A 22,390-nucleotide genomic window follows, 5' to 3' on the forward strand; every position below is an offset into this window, starting at 1 on the left:
CCTCCAAATAAGTGCTCTAGTTAATCTTGCTATACTTTTGGCTTTACACTCTGTCTCATTATCTTTTTCTTGTCCTGTCAAACTTTATTTTGTTTTCTACCTCAATTTCAGTAATTACAATGAAACTAAAAACATAGGGCCCAAGTTGTAATGAAACAAATTATCTTTTAATATTTGATTAATGATTTAAATGGATATTTGATGTTTTTTCCATCAAAGTGCATCATATCTCTGTCCTCTTGTACAGGTGGAATGGCTAAAAAATGAAGAGCTGCTGAGCTCCCTGACCGATGACAACATTGACACCCGCGCAGACCACAACCTCATCATCAACGAGGCGCGACTGTCTGACTCGGGCAACTACACCTGTCTGGCCAGCAACATCGTGGCTAAGAGACGTAGTGCCACAGCCACTGTGATAGTCTTTGGTACGCTGTCCTCTCAGCTGCTGTTATTTCCTGTTACAACACATCAGAGTGTACTGACACACTGTTTACATGGCGCTTCAGATCAATTTGTTTGGTTTCCTACAATCCTACAGAAGTGATTAAGACACCCATCTCCATGTCTCCACTGAAGAGTGATGTTTCCTCTTTATTTCGATGCATGTATTATTCAAAGACTCAATTTACTGCCTCTCATTTAAAATCAATGTGTACTTTATGAAAGGAAATAAGCCACTGTGTCTTAATCTCATTTAAAAGGAGTGTTGCTTATTAAGTATTTATTTGACGGAGGCCTTCCAGCAATGCAGGTTCTCCAGCTTGGATAGGGCTGTTAAACATTTAGTTTCCACACACGTAAGACAGAGAGATCATAGAGTAAACCTCTTCAGTCAGAGCGCTAAGTAGTTGACTCCAACCTGTCGACCAGTAAGAGTCAATGTCGCCTTTAGAAATGGCAATTCCTTTTTATGGATGTTTTCTTTTCGTTTACGTTTCACGTCATTATCTTAATCCAGGAGCAAGGAACATTGAAAAGGCAATTAGGAAAGAGGGAGCTGTATATCCACAACAATGAATGCGCTGTGCTCAATCAGCTCAAGCCGTTTTGCATTGTTGCCTTGCATAGCCTTGGAGACTACATAATAATTATTAACCCCAGCTCTTGTTAGAGTATTTAACTATGCCAGAGTTCTGGAAAAGTAAAATGTGTTGTTGTGCACTCACTATACCTCTTCTTACTCTCTAACTTTGTTGAACTCTTTCCAGTGAACGGGGGCTGGTCCCTGTGGACAGAGTGGTCACCCTGTAATGTGCCATGTGGGCGTGGTGTCCAGAAACGATCTCGAACCTGTACTAACCCGGCGCCTCTCAACGGCGGTGCTTTCTGCGAGGGCATGTCTGTACAGAAGATCACCTGCAACGCACTCTGCCCAAGTCAGTTGCATTTTAAACTCTGAGTTTCTGCATAGAAATAATACGTACAACTTTATGGAGTTGTACAAATACAAAGTTACCTTTATCTAGGTGCCAAATGTTATTAATACTTGGTTTAGAATGGTTAAGCTTGCATGTTAATGATCATGACAGTCTGCCAGACATGTAAATACAAGGGCTGCACAATATTGGAAAAAAACTGACATTGCAATAATATAATTTTTGGTGATATATATTGCAGTATGAAAAGATATTTTTACCAGATGACTTGAATAGCTCTATTCAAAAAATTCATAATGTACGATTTTTTCTTCTTATGTGAACCGTCCTTTCTTGAACTAACTAAACTAATGCTATACAATTGGTTTGAATGCACCAAACACAAAAGCAACCATTGTAACATGATACTATTGTAGTCATATAATACTCTACTATCAATCCAAGCTAAAGTCAATTATATTAATAATGCTTGCATGTTGCTTCACATAAAATAAGAGGGCTTCCTTATGTTGCTCCCCACCTGTTCCTCGCTCATTTTCAAGTTGTGGTTGACAACTAGGGGGACCTGCTTTGGTTGTTTGATACATTGATAAACATTGATTGTGATAGGTGGTTTGCTGGGCATGCAGAGCCTGCATGTCAAGCACTAGCAAAAAACTCTGTGTATCCCAGAACCCTTAATAAATTATGTTATCAAACAAAGTTGGACCATAGTTGGGAGACACCTGGTTTCTTTAGGCTAACTAACCCCACTTTTTCAGATGTATTTCCAGGAAGATAAAAAAACATCTTATAGCCGGACCAATACTGTACTTATTTATACTTGTAGCACAGTTGTTCTTTTCCTTTTTGTTTTCAGATCTATTGCCAGCTCTTTAGGGCTGAACGATTTTTGAAAATAATCTAATTGCGATTTTTTTCCCAAATATTGCGATTACGATTCGATATTCGATTGTTTTTTTAAGCTCTTTGTCTTCTGTATTATTCAACAAAGAATAATATATACCAGCCCCTCCCCCTCGTGAAGTTGCGTGCTGCCGTGTGCACTTGCTCAGAGAGGCTATCGTTACGTTAGCTAGTTGCTGGTGTTCTTGCCATGGGATTAACTGTACTAATAAAACCGTTGAAACACCGCGGCCACGCTGCTGTGAAAGCTCCCTGAACGTCATTTATCAGAGTCTGGTTGTTACCCCTCTCAGTGGCAGCTCCTCCACTCCATATCTTTATAACGGAGCTAACCGCTAACCGGCGCTAACCGCTAATCAGAGCTAACTGCTAATCAGAGCTAATCGTTGCCAACCGAGCCTTGAGTTCTGTGTGCCTGTATCCATTAACTGCATGTATGGACTCGAGCCCGAATAAAACCCTTCATTTTATTAAAATGGCTGTAAAAGTTTTCAACTACAACTCAGAGTTGTTTGAATGATAGAAATCAGCTCAAGGTACAGTGTAGCTTTAGCATGCTAGTTGATGCTTTCTCTACGGAGTGCAGACTGATTGCTCTCGCGAGTCATGTGACCAAATCGCAGCCTTTGCGATTAGGAAATCGCGTTATTACATATTATTATTATATACATATCGCGATATTATCGAAAATGCAATTAATCGTTCAGCCCTACAGCTCTTTTTAAGGCACTTTGTACTATGACAGCATGTCACCCACATTAACATGTCACACATTATCCATTGCTGATATCCACAGTGACTGATGAGCTAATATCCCTACCTCTTTAGCATTACAGACAACCAATTATAAGGATTGCAGGGACAGATCCATAGTGACCTTATTGACCTGACAACATTCCTGTACCACTGTACTTATCATGTGAAAGAGAGAACTGCTGCATGGCAGAAATAAAAAGAACATGGAATTGATGATGCAAAATAAAGTGACTAGAAGAAGCAGCCATGAGAGAGGAGATATGACTCAGTGTACTGTGTGATTAATGGGAAAAAGGTGAGCTGAGGTAGCTCTTGGTGAAATGATGTTTTTTACCTTACAAGAGCAACCAGAGAGGGACTTTCTTGTTCTGACTAGAAGGGTAATCACAGAGGTAAGGCTTATCTTGTAGTGTGAATGTTGGATACATTCAGGCCCATCAATTGACAGACAATTCTGCAGACTAGAGTTGTATATTCACAACCGTTTTCTTAAAGACAGGGCTGTTATAAAGTCAAAAATAGTATTATTGGTCTGGTTACTCACAATAGTCAAAGGCAATACAAATAATTGCTAGCAGCTCTGTGAAGCTGTATGCACAACAGAGCATTAAGCTAAATGCTAACATGCAGCACATAAGTTTATCATGTCAACCATATCACCTACAGTATACATTTATATACTCCAAATTTGCAGATATGGTCAATATAAATATCTCCTCCCTATGTTGATAAAAATGTTCTAGGTTTATTTTAAAATATTTTTGCTAATGCAAATTTGTTGTATATGAAAGTAGTTTTAGGGCACGTTTACTCTAGGAAACAGTTGTCCTCTAGCTCTTTTCAGATGGTACTCGACACTTCACCTGCATACCAGAGGTGGGACAAAGTCATTGTTATGCAAGTCACAAGTAAGTCTCAAGTCTTTGCCCTCGAGTCCCGAGTCAAGTCGAGTCAAAGATGAGGCAAGTCCCGAGTCGAGTCACAAGTCAAAGCCAACAAGTCTCAAGTCGAGTCCAAAGTCCTACCATTTTCGTTTCGAGTCATTTCAAGTCATTTCAGTTTCAGTGTATGCAATATTAAGAATATTTTCACTGCTTCAAAAGTCATAAGAAAGCCCTTTCTCTCAAGAAACTGAAGTCATATGCTTTATAGCAGTGGTTTTCAAAGTGGGGACGGGGACCCCTGGGTGCTGCGAGGGGGTGCTAGGGGGGCCATGGCAAGTTGGCATGAAAAGTATAGCAAAACAAAATAATTGAATAAATTAAATAACTAAAGTAAACCAAATTAAACCAAAAATAAGCTAAACAATATTCCCATTAGTTAAGAACTGCACTATAATAATCTATTGCATCTCTGAACATTACTACTGTAATCGTTATTATTTTATTTTATTACATGGCTTGGTTGAATTCCAATGTAGAATGCGGTCTGTTATTTCTTGATAACAGACCGTTGCCATGAAAAACAGAGCGTTGCTATGGACGCAGTTCGGTTTAGCAGAAGCAATACAATCGCTTTTAAATCAATAAACTCCTTTTTAAATCAATATTTTGTGTCAAAGTAATGATTTATTTGATAGGTAGTCATGTAATAAGCGGGATAATGTATAGCGAGGCGGTAGTTATAGCGAATACAACCCCTGATATGAAAAGGGAAGGCTAATGGTGGATCTACTGTGACTGTGTTATGGTAACGTTACTTTAAAACGGACGTTGACATGATGTTGGCGAGGTTTTCCATCTGAGTGTGCTACACTCATGTACCTCATATAATCAGGGTTCAAAAATCCCTATTTTTGTAAGCATGAACCAGCAAGGGAGACGTGCGTTTACTGTGTCGTTGAGACAGTAAATATGCAGCAGCTAGTATGTTACGGTACATACATCCGATAAGGTGCTTAGCATTCATTCAAAACTTACCTTTCTTTGTGCAACTTCAGGTGTCGAACAAAGTTGGACGTTGTGGCAGCTCCGTCTGTAATCTTCAACCCGCATGTTTTGCAAATTGCAACTCTTTTTTTGTCGACTACCTCGTAATTGTTATAACCAAACGAAACTATCTTCGGTATCATTTTGCCAACTGGCGCGTTGTTGCTTGTGCTTCATTGGCTGTCTTGCAATGTGCCTGCTTAGATGCTGTCGAATCAAAACAACGTGGGACTACAGTGATTGGATGTCGTGCAGGCAGCGCGCGTGCTCTCTGCATGCATACAGGTGGTGCACATTTTTTTCACAGATGCAGATAAACTGAGAGCGGCGCGGCCGTGTGAACATTTTCTTCCCCAGTTTTCATGGGAAGTAGCAAGTCTTCTCGAGTCAAAAGGTGCAAGTCCAAGTGAAGTCACGAGTCATTGATGTTAAAGTCCAAGTCGAGTTGCAAGTCTTTGTAGTCTTTGTACATTTTGTCGAGTCGAGTCTGAAGTCATCAAATTCATGACTCGAGTCTGACTCGAGTCCAAGTCACATGACTCGAGTCCACACCTCTGCTGCATACTAGCTTGGATCCACAGGGTTTTACTGGCTCCTCGTGTTAATAGACTGGCAGACTCCGCGAGGAAACACCAGGTGCTCAATGCGTGGTAACCATGGGGCTAATCACACGTTGATTTATAACAAATGGTGGCAATACTAGACTTTGCTAACCACTTATTGTTCATAGCTAAAGTTAAATTAGCGTAGTCGTAATTCTAAAACCTAATTTGAAATGTGATGTTACCCGATACATCCAGTCTTTAGCCGAAGCCCTGCCATGCAAAAGCCCTACTGTTCTGATAGTCTGGATCAACGGAAGTACATTTCCAGGATAATTGCCTGACATTCAACATCCGGCACTCAAGCCACGCTCCGGATGTCCCTCACCTTCAGTTCTCTGTGTGCTGTTCTCAAAATCCCTCCACTTCTGGAAACAACAACAAACTTAGAGCTAGCAAGCTATACACTGAAAATGGCAGGTTTTGAAGAATATTTGGATTGTGCAATATGGCAGGCAGGCTTGGTTCTTTCAGGGAATGATTGTATAGATTTACAAAGAATATGTTTACGGCATTTACTCTCTGGCACATTTTGGGACCGATTGGTGGGATTGCTATGGACGAAGTACACACGACAATACACTTGTGAGAGCAAATTACATTTAACTATGTATCCAGGTAATTTAAATAGCTCATGTTACTGAATTGTGTGAAGAGTTAACTTAATTTGATATTTTATGTGGCGTTTTGATTTGCGGGGTGCAAATGTTTCACCAAAATAAATTATTTCCCAAAATCCTTTCAGAGTCACCGTCGCTGTACTAGAAGCTCAGCGGACAATTCTGATTGGTTTAAAGAAATGAGCCTTTTTTTTCTTCATCTTGGAATGTATGTGTGTTGTAGCCAGACCTTACTCCATAGTGCTGTGGAGATAGGTCTAGCAATGTGAGACTAATGTTTTAGGAAACTCACAAACAGTAAGAATCAGTCTCTTATTTATTGATTTGCACTGTGCCTCGCCCACGTAGGAAAAAGTTAAAGACAATTCAATTAATCTCTTGCAGCGGGCGTGTGCGTGTGACAAGCACGCCCGCAGCAGTTTCACAGGATTGCATCCGCTTGTCGCTTCTGCTGTCAGATTGCCCGCAGCCCCCAACCTGCCCGCTCGCTTTCCTTTCATTGAAAATAAATTGCTAGACGTCAATGGCTCCCTGTCTGAAAAGACCTTAAGTCAGGCAACAACATTCTTTATGCCTAAAATATGTATGTAGGCTTAAATCTCACATCTGGACAGATCTAAACTAGCAGGAAAAAGTCAGATATAATATAGTAAATTCTCCTAACTGCATCTGCATCAGACGTATCTCTGCTGTGTACATTCAGTTGCGAGATCGGTTTTATGAGGGAAGAGAACAGGAGATTATTGGAACAAATAAAATGCTTTCAAAATAAGCTTTTTTGCTTATTATCAATTTAAAAAGAGACATGCACAACAAGAGACGTGCACCACTTAAATTAAATTCATACTTTTGTCACTCTTTGTAGAGCAATGCTAGAAACAACTGACTCATAGTTTAGTCATCCAATCCAGTGCAAAGTCCACCATTGACCAAATGAGATGCTTGAAATTTAAAAATAGATTTCTCACTTATACAATTAAACATCTAGTGTTGTTATGTGTTAAAGGAATGCATTTAGAAATGAGGTTAATTGTTGTAGGATTTTCCTAGCCTAATCAGCCTGTAGTGCGAGAATGGCTTTAGGAAAAAGTGGTTAACATTATATTTAGCAGCTGTCTTTCACATTGACATATTGAGTTAATGTGGTTTCCAGCTTGAATGCACTCCAGTCTGCATGTCTATATGCATTATCAACATCTGTGAAGTGAACATATGTTGAAGGTCTATAATGCCTTGTCACCTCTGTGCAGATGTTGGGCCCCTGTAGACCTGGCAGTCCCAGCACATTGCTGCACATCCTTTATACAAACGTTTCCATATTGTCTTGTTTTACAAAGAACTTGGAAGCTTGAAAGCTGGGGTTCAGACGCCAGGTCGTCCAATTTCTTCAGTTTGCAAGGCATTTGACTGCCAAGGTGCAGATGGGGACAGACAGTCAGGTCTAGTTTAATGCATCAGGGAAAGCCGGATGAGAGGGATGTGAAACTGGTAGAAATGTCAGATAGAGGGAATTAGGAAGAAAGCTTGCATGAAAAGTTTGTAAATGAAGTTGAAAAGGTGATTTTTTTAAATTATTCTGGAGCAATGTTTTGATGAGTGGGCCCCTTATTTGTCTTAGAGACATGCACAAGGAGGCACATACATGTGCATAACATGCACATGATAACATTTCTTTGCCTGTTTGGCGCTATTCCAAAGATCAACAGTCAGTGGCAGTAACACGCTTAGAAAAACCTGGCAATGTGCCAACAAATGGCAATCTGCAAGAATCCAAACCTTTTTATCCCATTGGTGTAGCGGGTGTGTACTCTATCTCTTGCGTTGTGTTGTGTTACAGATGAAGCCGTCACTCTTCGTTGGCTATCACAGCCGTTTATTCTGGTAAACAGCAGAATGGTGTCTCACAATCACATTCGTCACTATAAAGAGCTCCAGTTAGCATGAAACAGGCTACTGCAGACTGGTTAACAGTATCACACAAGATATTAATAAAAATACCAATATGAAATCACAAAAGTAGACAACTGTACCTGGTAAACAGCAGAACAGTGTCTCACAATCACATTCGTCACTATGAAGAGCTCCAGTTAGCTAAAATGAAAACAGAAATTATTCCGTTTACGGTTGCCACGGTTGTATTATAAAATCAATCAATCAAAAATGTATTTATAGAGCACTTTAAAATCCAAAGAGTACACAAAGTGCTGTACATTAAAACAATAAATGAATACATAAAAGCCCTAAATACAAAACTCATACAACCCATATAATACAAATAAAAACAATAACAAACCATACAATAAACCAATACGATCAATATAACCAAACATGAATTGTCAATTTCAGTTTTCAAAGGCCAAAGAATAAAGGTGGGTTTTAAGAAGAGATTTAAAAATAGACAGTGAAGATGCCTGTCTAATGTGCAGAGGTAAATCGTTCCACAATTTAAGAGCTGCTACAGAAAAAGCACGGTCCCCTTTTAGCTTGCGCTTTGTTTTAGGTTGATCAGTTGATCGGCTGACCTGAGAAAGCGAGTGGGTCTATAGGGGTGTAGCAGCTCAGAGATGTAAGGAGGAGCAAGGCCATTTTGGCATTTAAAAGCAAATAAAATAATCTTAAAATGGATCCTTTGATATATAGGCAGCCAATGCAGTGACGATAAAATGGGAGAAATGTGCTTGTGTTTACATGTTCCAGTTAAAAGACGTGCAGCAGCGTTTTGCACCAACTGGAGACGAGCAATAGAGGACCCACTGACCCCCACGTACAGCGCATTGCAGTAATCCAGCTGAGTGGTGACAAAGGCGTGGATTACTGTCTCAAAGTGCTGCCTAGAAAGGAATGGCTTTATTTTGGCCAATTGCCTCAAATGAAAAAAAACTTGTTTTAACCACTGACCTAATCTGTCTGTCCATTTTAAGGTCAGGGTCAATTTTAACCCCTAGATTAGTGACTGTTGGCTTAATATATTGACTCAAGGAACCCAGATCAGCACAAGGGGTCCCAGCGGTGCCACCAAAAAACATCACTTCTGTCTTACTTTCATTAAAACTTAAAAAGTTAAGAGCCATCCAGGCCTTTATGTCATCAAAACACTTAAGTAATGGACCAACAGTTTCATTCTTTTTAAGAGACATAGATCTGACTATCATCTGCATAACAGTGAAAAGACATACCATGCTTCCTAAGTATGGAACCAAGCGGAAGTAGATAAAGAGAGAAGAGAATAGGGCCTAAAATTGAGCCCTGTGGGACCCCACAAGACAGAGGAGCAGAGGCGGACACAAAATCTCCACAGCTGACACAGAAAGTTCTACCTTCCAAATAGGACCTGAACCATTTCAGTGCAATGCCCCTGATGCCCACCCACCGCTCCAAACGAGAAATCAAGATTTCATGGTCCACTGTGTCATAAGCAGCAGTCAGATCAAGAAGCACCAGAATAACACAATCCACAGAGTCAGTAGCTAAAAGAATATCATTAAAAACTTTTAGAAGAGCCTATTCTGTGCTATGTAGGATTTTAAAACCAGATTGGAAAACTTCAAGAATATTGTGCTCATCCAAGAAGGCCATTAATTGACTGCAAACTATCTTTTCAAGGATTTTTGCCATAAAGGATAGTTTAGATATAGGTCTAAAATTTGCCAGATCTGCAGGATCCAGTCCAGGTTTTTTAATTAAAGGTTGCACTACTGTATGTTTTAAAAGTTTAGGGACCACCCCTGAGGAAAGGCTACAATTTAAAACTGCAAGAATAGATGGCCCTGTAGTAGAAACAACCTCCTTAAAAAGTCTAGGAGGGATAGTATCATTTGAAGAACCTGAGGGCTTCAAATGCCCAACAATATTCTGTAAAACAGACAAAGTCACAGGTTCAAACTTGTCAAAGACAGCAGAGCAGAGGACAGGGATTGAGGGGTCATAAGCCGAAGGTGAGATTTGAGCCCTAATGGTAGTGACCTTATCAATAAAAAAGTGAAGAAACTTTTCACATACACCATAGGAGGCATCAAAACAGACAGTTAGCAGTACACTGAGAACTGAATCAATAGTCTTAAATAAAACACGAGGCTTGTTACAATTTGACAGAATAATTTCAGCAAAATATTTCCTTTTAGCTTCTTTCAAACTTGTCTGGTAATGCCGCCAGCGATCCCTTAACATTTGCAAAGATACATGTAGTTTATCCTTTTTCCATTTGCGCTCAGCCCTGTGGCACTCACGTCTGACAACACGGGTAGAGTCATTCCGCCAGGGTTCAACTTTAGTTTTAGATTGCCTAGTTTTCAATGGAGCCACAGAGTCTATAGTAGTTTGGCACGTGGAGTGAAACCATAAGCTAAGCTCCTCTGCGTCATTACATATAGAATCTGGTATGTCACAGTGCTGACTGAAAATAGAGGAGAACTGCAGTGGAAGGGTTAAAATAATACGGCAGCGCCGTGCCATGTGCACGGTTTAGCTGTATTACAGGCAAGCACAATCTCAAATAATACTGGCATGTGGTCAGAAAACACAGCATCACAGATCTCTAAATTATGGATAGGCAACCCATAAGATAGGACAATATCAAGTGTGTGTCCGCGTTCATGCATGGGGCCAGACACAGACTGCACAAGATTAAAAGAGTCAATGAGGTGTAAAAAGTCTTTTGCCAGCGGGTTTTCTGGACAACACACATGAACATTAAAATCCCCAACAATAAGGACACGATCGTATTTAGGCATAATTTCAGCCAGAAAAACAGAAAAATCATTTACAAAGTCCTTATTGTATTTAGGAGACCGGTAGACTACTGCACACAATGCTGTGTGAGAGCGACCCAGCTCAAATAAACTCAATTCAAAGCTGGTGAACTTGGATGATGGCAACAACTTCTTACATTTATAAACATTCTTATAAACAGTAGCTATTCCTCCTCCTCTACCCGACGTTCGCGGGGAGTTTAAACAGCAACAGTCATGCGGTAAGAGTTCAGAAAAGGCACTGGACACACCAACACTCAGCCATGTCTCAGTCACACAGAGAAAATCCAATCCCCGGGACGTGAAGAAATCCTTAATGATAAAAGTTTTATTAGCTAGCGATCTAACGTTTACCAGTCCAATCCTGACAGAAACCGGCGAGTCTGCAGTGCTGATTGTCTGAGGAGCCCGACACAGTTGCCGCAGGTTCATCCGATTTACCCCACGCCAGCTGGGGCGAGGAGACCTCTGGAACACCTCATCCTGGCTGACAACAGGTACCAACCAGGCGTCAACAGGATCCAGCACTCGCCAAGAAACGAGGAGTCGAGGCACCGCTCAATACTCAGTCCAGGAAGCAGAAGTACGCGCTGAACGGGCCTTCAGCCTCACCAGCTGACCGCTGCGTTTTCCTCGGCGGCGGTAGCGTTTAGGCCTAAGCTGGAGATGTAGAGTCTCAGGGTGGCAAAGGCAAGCAGGTATTCCCGATCGGAACGGGGGCAAAATTTTATATCCACCATGATCAAACCTTACTAGATCTTTGGCCGAGAAACGTAAATCCAGTAGTGTTTGGCGATCGTAAACCAATATTGAATCAATGTTTTGAACAGAAATTGACACGAACAGCACAAACACACACAGCATTGACAGCGAGAGACGGAGAGCCAAACACACTGGCGCCATCTTCCCCAATGACACACACACAGTCCCCAAAGTGCTAAAAGTTAGGTTATCAAGCTAGGCTAACCAGACTAGCAAGCTAGCACAACGTGGTGAGCTTTTTCATTTAAGCTAAGACAAAAGAAACAAAACAAAACTGGTCTCTAATATAAAATTTGAGACCTCCCGTGTGGATATACTACATGCACATCATATACTACATAACATATTATCACAATTAACACATTTACCTAACTATAACAGTGGAGGTCAGTATATGCGACTTACCATGAAACAGGCTACTGCAGACTGGTGATAGTGTGTTGGAATTTACCCTAAAGTCTGCAGAATAGCACCAATAGATGGCACTCATGTTACAGAAAAAGCCTGTCTCATATGGAAACTACTAGCCAAATTAAAGTTACCTTTTAACCCTTGTGTTGTCCTTTGGGTCCCCGGGACCCGTTTAATTTATTCGACGTTTTTGCATTGGCCTGGCGTTGAGCTTTGGGTCCCCCGGTGACCGTGTACTATGTGATGTCATTTCACGTGAACTGGCATGGGGGGTCCCAGAGACCCGTGCTGCGATCGAACGCATTTGGATGAAATGTAAATAAACTAACCAAGTCCCCATGACACGAAGGACAATACAAGGGTTTTAATGGCAAGTGGAATTATTAACTCCGCTACATTGGCAGTAGTCAGTAATCCAAGACCAGTATTGAAGTAATCTTTTTTTTAATAGTCATACAGCTCACAAATTAGTTGCTAGTTATTTCCGATTATGTGATATATGCTAACAAAATGTGTTTGTTTTTTTTTTAAAAACAATGTCTACTTTCTCATCTAATCTTAAAATGCTTTACCTCCCTATTGATATTAGGGTCTACCAGCTTTAAATTATTTGTACCAGCCACATAACATCACATAAATAATGTACTTTTCAAAAAATATAATTTTTTGCCTAGCTCTTGGCTTTAGTGCTAAAGTTTCATTCCTTTAATCAATAAGGGTAAATTACTGGCATTTTCTTATATTGTGTTGTAACTAACTTGTACACCCAAGCTTTATATTTTTGCACATAGTTTTTGTAGTAAAAATTACCAGCGACATGCATCTTTATATGAAGGTGGCAGAGAAAATGACACTGTCAGCCACCTTGGATTTCTGTGCAGGAATAAGTCTGATGTCGTGGGTGATCAATAACACTGACTCAGCTTTTTCTTTTCAAGGTGCTGTAATGTCTGCCTTTTAGAACTTACTTTCTGGCTCCTAGCCTGAAACAAAAAATTGAATTTTTAGACACTGCCTGATATGTAAGGATCAAAGTTTTCAACTAGCTGCCGCTGCCAATTAAAGCTGTCAACCTTTGATGTGGCCTTTAGAGTGGGAGAGAGTATATAATGTTTACAGTGTGGAGTTCACATGAAAAAAACAATCTAGTGCAAAAGAAGAGGAAAAGGAAATTCTTACTTAAGCAGAGATAAGCAGACCTGTGCCACCACCGTGGCCTGGAGGCCTCACAAGAATGACTGAAGTAGCATGCAGCGGAGATGAAGGCCTGTTATCAGGGCTGATCCATGTCTTCATGGGAGGATGCAGACAGGTGCGATGAACCCAGCTGTCTAAACTGCTGACTGACAAACCCGTCCAGTTCTGACAAGCCAGCCCAGAGCACTGCCTTAATGATCATCTGAGTGCAGGGAGAGCAGGAAAGACGGATTAAGTCATAGGCTGCACCTTGACAGGGCACATAGCCACTTAACAAGAAACGGCAAAGGGAGAAGAGAATACTGATAGAAATTAAGCTTATATTGTGGAAATTAAATTGCTAGGAGAGAACAGATGATCAAAACTAAGTCAATGCAGATCTTGTCCCACTGTGTATTTGTGACAATGACATCTACATCTAGTTAGACATCAGTGATCTCTGGCTCCTCATGTATCAGTTACCATCGTCTCATGCACTGGGAGTAACAGTAATATGAAGATAATTTGGGGATATTGCATTTACATTTTAAATGTATTTTATTTTTAAAACTAGTGCAGTACCTGTTCATAACGTGCCTGTTTGGAACGGGAAAGAAGAATCACTCATCCAAACAACTTCACGCTCAACACTGTGCTTCCTTGGGTCCCGAGCAATACACCTGCCATGAGATAGTTGTGTCCCCTAGCAATGCTAGATTATATGCAAATGGCTATCTATTTAGGACCAGACTATTTCTGGGAACAAAAGCAATCATTTTACATAGCTGATGCTTGAAATGTTTGAGTTTGCTACAATGTAACATCGTCTCATTCTTCTTAAAGGTACTGTAGCGAACAACCAAGAGAGCAAGGTGTACCCAGCATGCCATTCGACGGAGTAACAGTTATAAGGGGGCCCCTCTCAATACACTACACAGTGTGTACATAACGCACTAGTAATAAATATGTCCTGTAGATCTTCCACTTCTGTCGCAAGCAATACACCGTGTGAAGTTGATCGGATGAATGTTGTTGAGAACATTTTTTAGATTAAATTGAGATTCCTGACACATAAGAATCATTGTCCTGTCACTGATAAGTGTAGTGTTGGATGACTATGATTTTCACATCTGTCAAATACTAAGTAAATGACAGGAAGTGATTTGTGAACTTACTGTATCTTACTGCCACAGTGGCAGCTATTTAGGCAATAAAGTACAACAGAAGTATGACTTTTGCTTTGTTTTATACCGTATACAAGATGACTTTGACCTATGGCGTCATGACAAAGTTTCACAGGGGCAAATACATGTACAGACCAGTGAAGTGTCTACTTCTCCTGGCTCTAGAGCTTAAAGATCATAGTTCTGTAGAAGATGTGTTTCTTTAATTGGCTCTGCAGAGTAATGAGACTGAGTAAGACCAGGTTGCCATTGCAGAGGCATAAAACCAACTGACAGGTACAATCATTAGATCTTACAGCTAAAGAAACCATCTTTTTTTATTAATGTTGTATATATAAATGTCCATTGAATTACTATCGCAAGTTTATGTAACATGACGGGTTAAACCTATAGCTAGTTCATGAAAACTTTAACATGTCACTTCTTTTTTAACAGAAGTTTGTTTTGTAGAAAATTTATGTTTTGGTTTGTTTGGAATTAGATTAGACCAAAACATTGGCTGAACTAAGAATGATAGGGCACAGAAATAACAAAGTTTCTTAGCTGCAAAAATGACACCAATACAAATAAATGAGGATCTGGTGACTAGCCAATTTAAGAAACTGAAGAATGCAGTGAGCAGCAAAAAATAAATAAATAAATGAAGCTTGGATTATGGAAAATATCCACCAGGTGTTAAAAGTGCAGTCTTTACAGTTTGTCAGACTGTATCTATTGTTTACCAGTAGGCAGATGAGCTCATTCAACAGAATCAGAGCAACAAGTCATAGGGGAACTGTCAGGAGAAACAATATGCATACACTCACCAGCGACTACGGTCAAACTCCGAAGCACTCAGCATTATCTCTGCAATATACAAACACAATTTGCATTTCAAGTAGCTAAGAAGAAACCACAAACAAATGTGGAGTGTGGGTAGGTCTTGTGGTACATCACAAGGCTGTATTATGGGCATAACAACTGCTGCCAAAAAAATCTTCAGGCGCCATATGGTCTCCCAATATTTGTTAAGCTAAGCATGATGAGCTTTTCCTTGATCAAATGACGTCCAGCAATTAGCATGCAACAGGCTGTCTTGGTTTCATAGCTTTGTATCAAATCCCATTATATAAACAGGCCCAGGGGTTATTGCGGAGAAAATGACCAAACAGGAAACATTTACATGTTTAATGCAATATAATGCACCAATATGAAAATGAAATGAAGTTTATTTGAAATCTTGACATAAATATCTTTATCTTAAAGAACATTTTAGGAAATGCCCTTATATGCTTTCTTTTCAAAAGTAAAATAGAGCAAGATGGACCTCATGTCTGTGTCAGGATGTGTTTAAGCTAGCTTGTCTTAAACAGTGGAGTCAGGCGAACAAAAGGTTGCTGTCTGTCTTTTTAGTGAAAAAAGCAAATAGCATAGTTATCAAAATGTTGAAATATTCTCTTATTTAAGTCTCTTAAGATATCTCATATGAATGTTAATCAAGCTGTGATGATTTGCATGTCTCCTCCTTCTCTTTGTCTTTCTTTTTGGTATCTGCAGACACTGTATACAGTTGTGTTCAAAATAATAGCAGTCCAACATCTCTAACCTTATAAATCAAATTTTTTGGTAGAAGTGATATTTCCACATGGCAAATAATTTACTAGTAAGTGTTGTAGAGTCATAGAAAACCAACAGACCCAACAGTCATGACATGCATGCTGCTCATTCTGTGTAATTGAATCTGTAATTGAAAGGGGAATGTTCAAATAATAGCAGTGTTGTGTTCAATTAGTGAGGTGATTGATTCTGTGAGGAAACAGGTGTCAATTATGGCCCATATTTAAGGAAGGAAGGAAGCAAATGTTGTGCATGCTGGTTATAGTGCATTTCACACTGAAATACTCAGCAAAATGGGTCGTTCCAGACATTGCTCTGAGGAACAGCGGACTTTGATTAAAAAGTTGATTGGAGAGGGGAAAACATATAAAGAAGTGCAGAAAATTATAGGCTGCTCAGCCAAAATGATTTCAAATGCCTTGAAATGGCATCCAAAGCCTGAACGATGTGGGAAAAAACGGTCAACTACCATTCGAATGGATCGAAGAATAGCCAAAATGGCAAAGGCTCAACCAATGATCAGCTCCAGGAAAATCAAAGAAGACTTAAAGTTACCTGTGAGTACTGTTACGATCAGAAGAAGGCTATGTGAAGCAAAGCTATCAGCTAGAAGCCCCCGCAAAGTCCCATTGCTGAAAAAAAGACATGTACTGAATAGGTTGAAATTTGCCAAAGGATACATTGACTGCCCAAAGGAGAACTGGTGCAACATTCTGTGGACTGATGAGAGCAAAATTGTTTTGGGTCTAGGGGCCGCAGACAGTTTGTCCGACGACCCCCATGCATTGAATTCAAGCCACAGTACACTGTGAAGACAGTAAAGCATGGTGGTGCAAAATGCAAATACTGCTATTTTTTTGAACAGCCTAATATTCCTTTTTCTTCACTTTCTGTAAAGGTATAACACAAACTTGATCTATTTTGGTCATGTTTTGATTTGGAATTGAATGTGCAGTTTTCCCAATGCATTGATATTATGGAATTAAAAGCTATTTTAAGGATTTTGAGCATTATTCACTTTTTTAAACACAATGCTATTATTCTGAACACAACTATATCTGTAAATATCTTTGTCCCCATTTGTCCTTATATTGCAGTTGATGGAAGCTGGGATGAGTGGAGCGAATGGACCCTATGCAGCAGCCAGTGCGAGAAGCAGCGGAGTAGGGAATGCAACTCCCCAGCACCCAGACACCGCGGCAAGATGTGCGAAGGAAACAGCGAGGCCACTGAGAACTGCACAGATGGACTGTGTACCCAGAGTAAGGCCTTTCTCCCTGCTGGGCATCATTATCACCATCATCATTATCATTATTGTAATCACTTTCCTATCATTATCACCATCATGTATACACTCACAGTAACATGGCAAATCATCACAAGCATGTTTGAACAGGAGGTGTGTGTTGAAAAGAAATCACACTGTGGATTGACACATGTCCAGTGCATGTTAATGTCAGTGCTCTTTCTCCTGTGTGCTGCTCACTTGACATATCGTATGTCATGCAGAATCTGCCACAGGGTAAGAAGTGCAGACATTAACTCTTGAATGATGTGTGATGTTTGGAATGAAATTGCTCTGTTTGGGTCATGCACATGCAATGACTTAAAAAGTTGAATTCTTTACTCACTAGTGTGAACACTAGTATAAATAATGAGTACACTATAGGCTGAACGATTAGTTTCAAGAGTGAAATCTTCAATTAACAAGGGGCACAAATTTGTTTATAGCTTGTGTCTAAATAAGCTGTAGGGCGACCAATGCTAGCAAATGTATGCAGCCATAGGCGCCAATACCGTAAAATACTGAGCACCCACGTGTGCCAGACTGCTAGAAGGCTACATTCATTTAAAATTAAACATTGCAGTTGGTGCTAAGTGGAGCGTCTGTCATAGTGTGATTGGTTATGTCGGTGCCATTGATTCTTAATTTCCCACGAAGCTGATCGCAGTTACGTGTCAGTTAAACTTTTCATCTCCAATCCTATCTGTATTTGTGAGAAGTGGCACTGTCCTGAGTTGAAAGATCCTACTTTACAGCTTTATTATCGAGTTAATAGGCGTGTGTGTTTGGGTCGGCCACTGTCCATTTCCTAAGGTTCTGAAATGCAAACATTTTTTGACTACTTTTTTTTTTAAAGGGCGTGCGTCCGTGAGCACCCACGGAGGAAAACATAAATCGGCACCTATGTATGCAGCTATTGAGCATGAGAGACCCTGTTAGATAGTGAACAGTTTTCAAATCCACACACATACAAACATATCATTTATAGGTTTACACTTATCATCGAAAGGCTTTGAGTCTGTGAACAGCTTGTCCTGTCAGTGAGACTAACATTAGCTTAATAGCTTTAGTGTAGCGATGACAACAGTATGGGTTGTCGGTCAGATATGGTAACATTGTAATACATGATTTAGCAGCAGTTTTGTCATTATGGACAACTATGCAGCTGTTATTAATAAATATTACACCACTTTCAAATTTAATCATTATTATTTTTAATTACTTAGTCATGCGTTAGCTAAATTGACAGGTTTTTGATAGGAAACTAGCACAGTTACCTTGTTGATTTCCTCAAGTTGACTTGAAAGAAAGAACCCCAGGAGGACTTCAACAAGCATAACTGCACAAAACGGAACTTATAAAACCACATCAACTTAGCTGACTTTAAATATTTGTTTTTTATTTGTTTATTACTGTATTTATTTATCATAGTTGGCACACATTTATGTTTTATCATCCCCAATACAAGGAGCTTAAGTTATCGAAAATAACAACAATTTCCCCAAATTGGGGGAAAACATTTTTTTTATGTACATTTAGAGAAAGTCTGGTAGAAAAGTGTGTGACTTCATCCCTCTTAAATAAATCAACCATGTGTTTTGGACTTGTCTACTTATTAGCTCACTCAAAAAGTCGAGCCTTTGAGCAGTTTGTAACTCACCACCTTTATCTATGGTGATATGAAGGCAGTAATTATGCCTGACTGGCCATGATCAGATACTGTATATATCGTCAATGAGCACAGTCAGCAGAAAAGCTCCTCACTACTGTTGGATCCGAGACCACACTTTTTAGTCACTTTACCGAGGCTCAGACTTTAATCACCACTTTCCTCTCCTCTTTGTCTTATTCTATCTCTCTGTCTTTGCAGATCGAAAGCTGCTACATGATGTTAAGCCTCAAAGTGAGTCTTCCTCTGTGGATTTCTTTCATCTTCAACTTCCGAGCCCCATGACTGCCATATGTAATGCTCGGAATTCTGAGGGAAAGAGATGCTATTTAAAGTTAAAAGTTAGCAAAAAAAAGGAATGACAGTTGTTTGCTTTCTCTCAGTACATACTCTGGAAACATCAAGAATTACCACCATTTAGTTCACTTTGACCTGAGCAACTTCTGTTTTAACCCAACAAGTGCTCATTAAGCATTCATGTCATTATTCAGTGCCTGACTTTTATGGACAAGCATGACATCACAGCTGTGCTTTTACTTTGTGCCAGGAGATATATTGGTTGTGACAAGTGAACATGTGCTATGTTGCGGAGGATTAATGGGTTGTAATCATTGCAAACGAGCTAATTTGACCAAATTACGGCATTGTCCTCACATTCCTGTGGCGGCTTTCAATCACTTGCTGGAGTAAGCTTGGCTAAGTGATTGTCAGTGTTAGCGTGAGTGCTTTCATTAACCTGCCACAGTGTAAATGTCATTCCTCCTGCTTACTTCGCAGGCTTTAAGGAAAGCTTGAATGATTGAATGGGGAGTGCATTAAGCTGGTATCTGGCAAGTGATCACCCTGGTAGGAAAACTCTAAATTAATTTCCCCCTGATTGGTCTTTGCAACAACTGGTGACCACCGGCTACACCGCATGGGCTCCAACTGCCTGCACTCTGAGATATCTATCATAGCTATTGGATATAGACCGGTGGGTCTAAAGGCAGTTAGGCTAATCACCCTCCATGTTAGCAGCTTGAATGTGAAATGTAACAGTTTAGAGTAACGGTGCATAATGTAGCATAGAGAGATAAGACAGATGGTCTGCTCCATCTTATCACTTAACATTCTTCTTGTTTCATTGCCATCCTGGGGCCAGAGTAACACATTGTAACTCTTGCCTCTTTTTGACCTTGAATGTCTACATAATAACAGTATTGTCTCCACTGCTTTTCTTCCATCTCCTCCTCCCTGTTTCTGGGTCTTTATTAAAACAACAAAAACAAAGCACTTTTATGTGAAACACTTGAAAAAGCCTTTCTCTTTTCTGGCAATGCTGCCCTACTCACATTGAAAAAAGGAGTGTGTTATTTGAGAAATCTCAGAAGAACACATTTACATTGTGTAAATTTGGCCTTTCCCTGTTCCCCACTTAATGCAAACTCAAAACTTCCTTCATGTTTACCTGCTGTCTTGATACATTTAGCATGATGTATATGTATTAAGCACTAATTCCATCAGAATTGCAAGAGTTATGTCAGATGTTCCATTCCCCCCCTTCCATTCTGTTCGGTGTAGTTCCCCTTTATCATCGTTCAGAGAGTACGACAAAGACGAAATGACTGGAATTAAGTATGAAGAATCAATCGTATTGAATTGATGCGGTGGAAATGGACATTATACAAAATTTGACCATGTGAGCTGTTGTCAGACGACAGGTGATTCCACCCCTTTTAAGGTTTCCTTTAACCGGCCTTTATTAGCGGTTGAGCTTTTATTAATTTTGTGCTGGCTACACACCCGGATATTCTTTGAGACTGCCATTATTTCAATACTGTTTTTATATAAGAATTTACAGAAGCTCTCCTTTTTTCATATGTCTCCTGTGCTTCAGGTATGGACAGCTCCAATGATGTAGCCCTGTACTCTGGCCTGGGAGCCGGCATCATTGCCGTGGTAATCCTTGTAATAGCCATCATGCTGTACAGGAAGAACCACAACGAGTACGGTGAGGATGTCATTGACTCCTCTGCGCTCACTGGGGGTTTCCAGTCTTTCAACTTCAAGACCACCAGACAAGGTAAGAGAGAGTGCTATCAACTCCACGCTGACACGCGCTGACAACCACAAGGCCAAAAGGCAGCATCATCAAAGGCCTCTGTGACAGGGCCACCCTGGTGATTGATGGCATTTGTTTGCAGCAGCATGGCATACAGCCTCCCTATATGCTTAGGATTTATACTTCTATAATCAGTGAAAGGACCTGTCCTTCTATTTTGACAGATCTGCTTCTCTGTTATTGTGAAGCAGGAGATAATCAATCTGATAGAGATCGCTCCACCCCCTCCCCGCGGACCACACATTTGACTGTCAGGCAACCAATCTCCTCCATCAGATTACACTGGACTAAACCACTGATGGATAAATGTGAGGTGTATGGAACAGTGAACATCAATTCCATTTTTGTTGTGCACAGCAATAACTTCTGTTGGTTATGTGACTGCAGCTGTCCCGCCCAGCCTCGCTACAGGCATTCATATTACTGTCACTGACATTTCTGGGTTAGCGCAAGTGATAGCCATCGTGGCGATGGGTGATCCATTCTTGCCTCAGTGACAGCACTGTGAGAAGCCCTGCCGGAGCCCTTACTGTGCCCCCGGCTCCCCCTAGGCCTGGGAGTTGGTCAAGCCCCACCCCTTGTCATGCCATTGGAAGGGTGTGAGAAAACAGGGGGCTGGTAGGAGCTGGGTCTCCATTCAGCAGGTCATCAATCCTATTTAAATAGGCCAGCTTTCCCCGCAGCCTGCCTGCTGTGCCCTCCACCGGCCACAATCACTCCTTTCCATTTTCCTCTCTATCAGTCCGGCCGAGGTTCCACATAAAAAGTAGAACACTTCCTCAGCCCCAGTTTGCTTTGAAGAAAGTTGTTGAGGCATTTTATATTAACCTACTTCTGCCGTGATTGCACTGTTAACATTTAACCGTTCTTTTCATAAACAAAGCAGGAAATTAAACAATTCTTCTAGGAAGGAAACACTTCTAAAATTAAAAATAAAAGTGTGTTTAATTGCAAATCAGTAGCTTTTTCATGCCTTATAATCACAAGAAGAAAAAAAAATCTTAAATACTTAAAGGAGTTCTTAAATGCTTTCGGATGGTTCTCTGCTGCTGGAGCGGCTGTAAGGCAGAGTACTGAATGAGTCTTTGGACCTGACCCTGTCTCTCCACATTACTTCTCCTTCTGAGTGATTTTTAATCAGAGGCCCAATTCCAAACCTATCCCTCAAGGTATTCAACCTGAGGTACATTTCATTAGTTTCTCTCATCTCACCACTGCCATTCCATTTTCGCCCGCGCCATTCTTAAAGATGCACACTCAAGCGGTA

General features: G+C 40.4%; 1 protein-coding gene across 1 annotated transcript in view; it reads left to right on the forward strand.

The window, feature by feature from the left end:
* unc5db (unc-5 netrin receptor Db) overlaps positions 1-22,390 on the forward strand; it is a 335,673-nt gene that overhangs the window by 236,563 nt on the left and 76,720 nt on the right. The window contains 5 exon segments of the mRNA XM_031296590.2: positions 248-428; positions 1,212-1,379; positions 17,166-17,330; positions 19,224-19,256; positions 20,899-21,084. Coding sequence (XP_031152450.2) covers positions 248-428; positions 1,212-1,379; positions 17,166-17,330; positions 19,224-19,256; positions 20,899-21,084 — 733 coding nt within the window.

This window comes from Sander lucioperca, chromosome 2 (genome assembly GCF_008315115.2).
Source record: "Sander lucioperca isolate FBNREF2018 chromosome 2, SLUC_FBN_1.2, whole genome shotgun sequence".
NCBI classification, from domain to species: Eukaryota; Metazoa; Chordata; class Actinopteri; order Perciformes; family Percidae; genus Sander; species Sander lucioperca.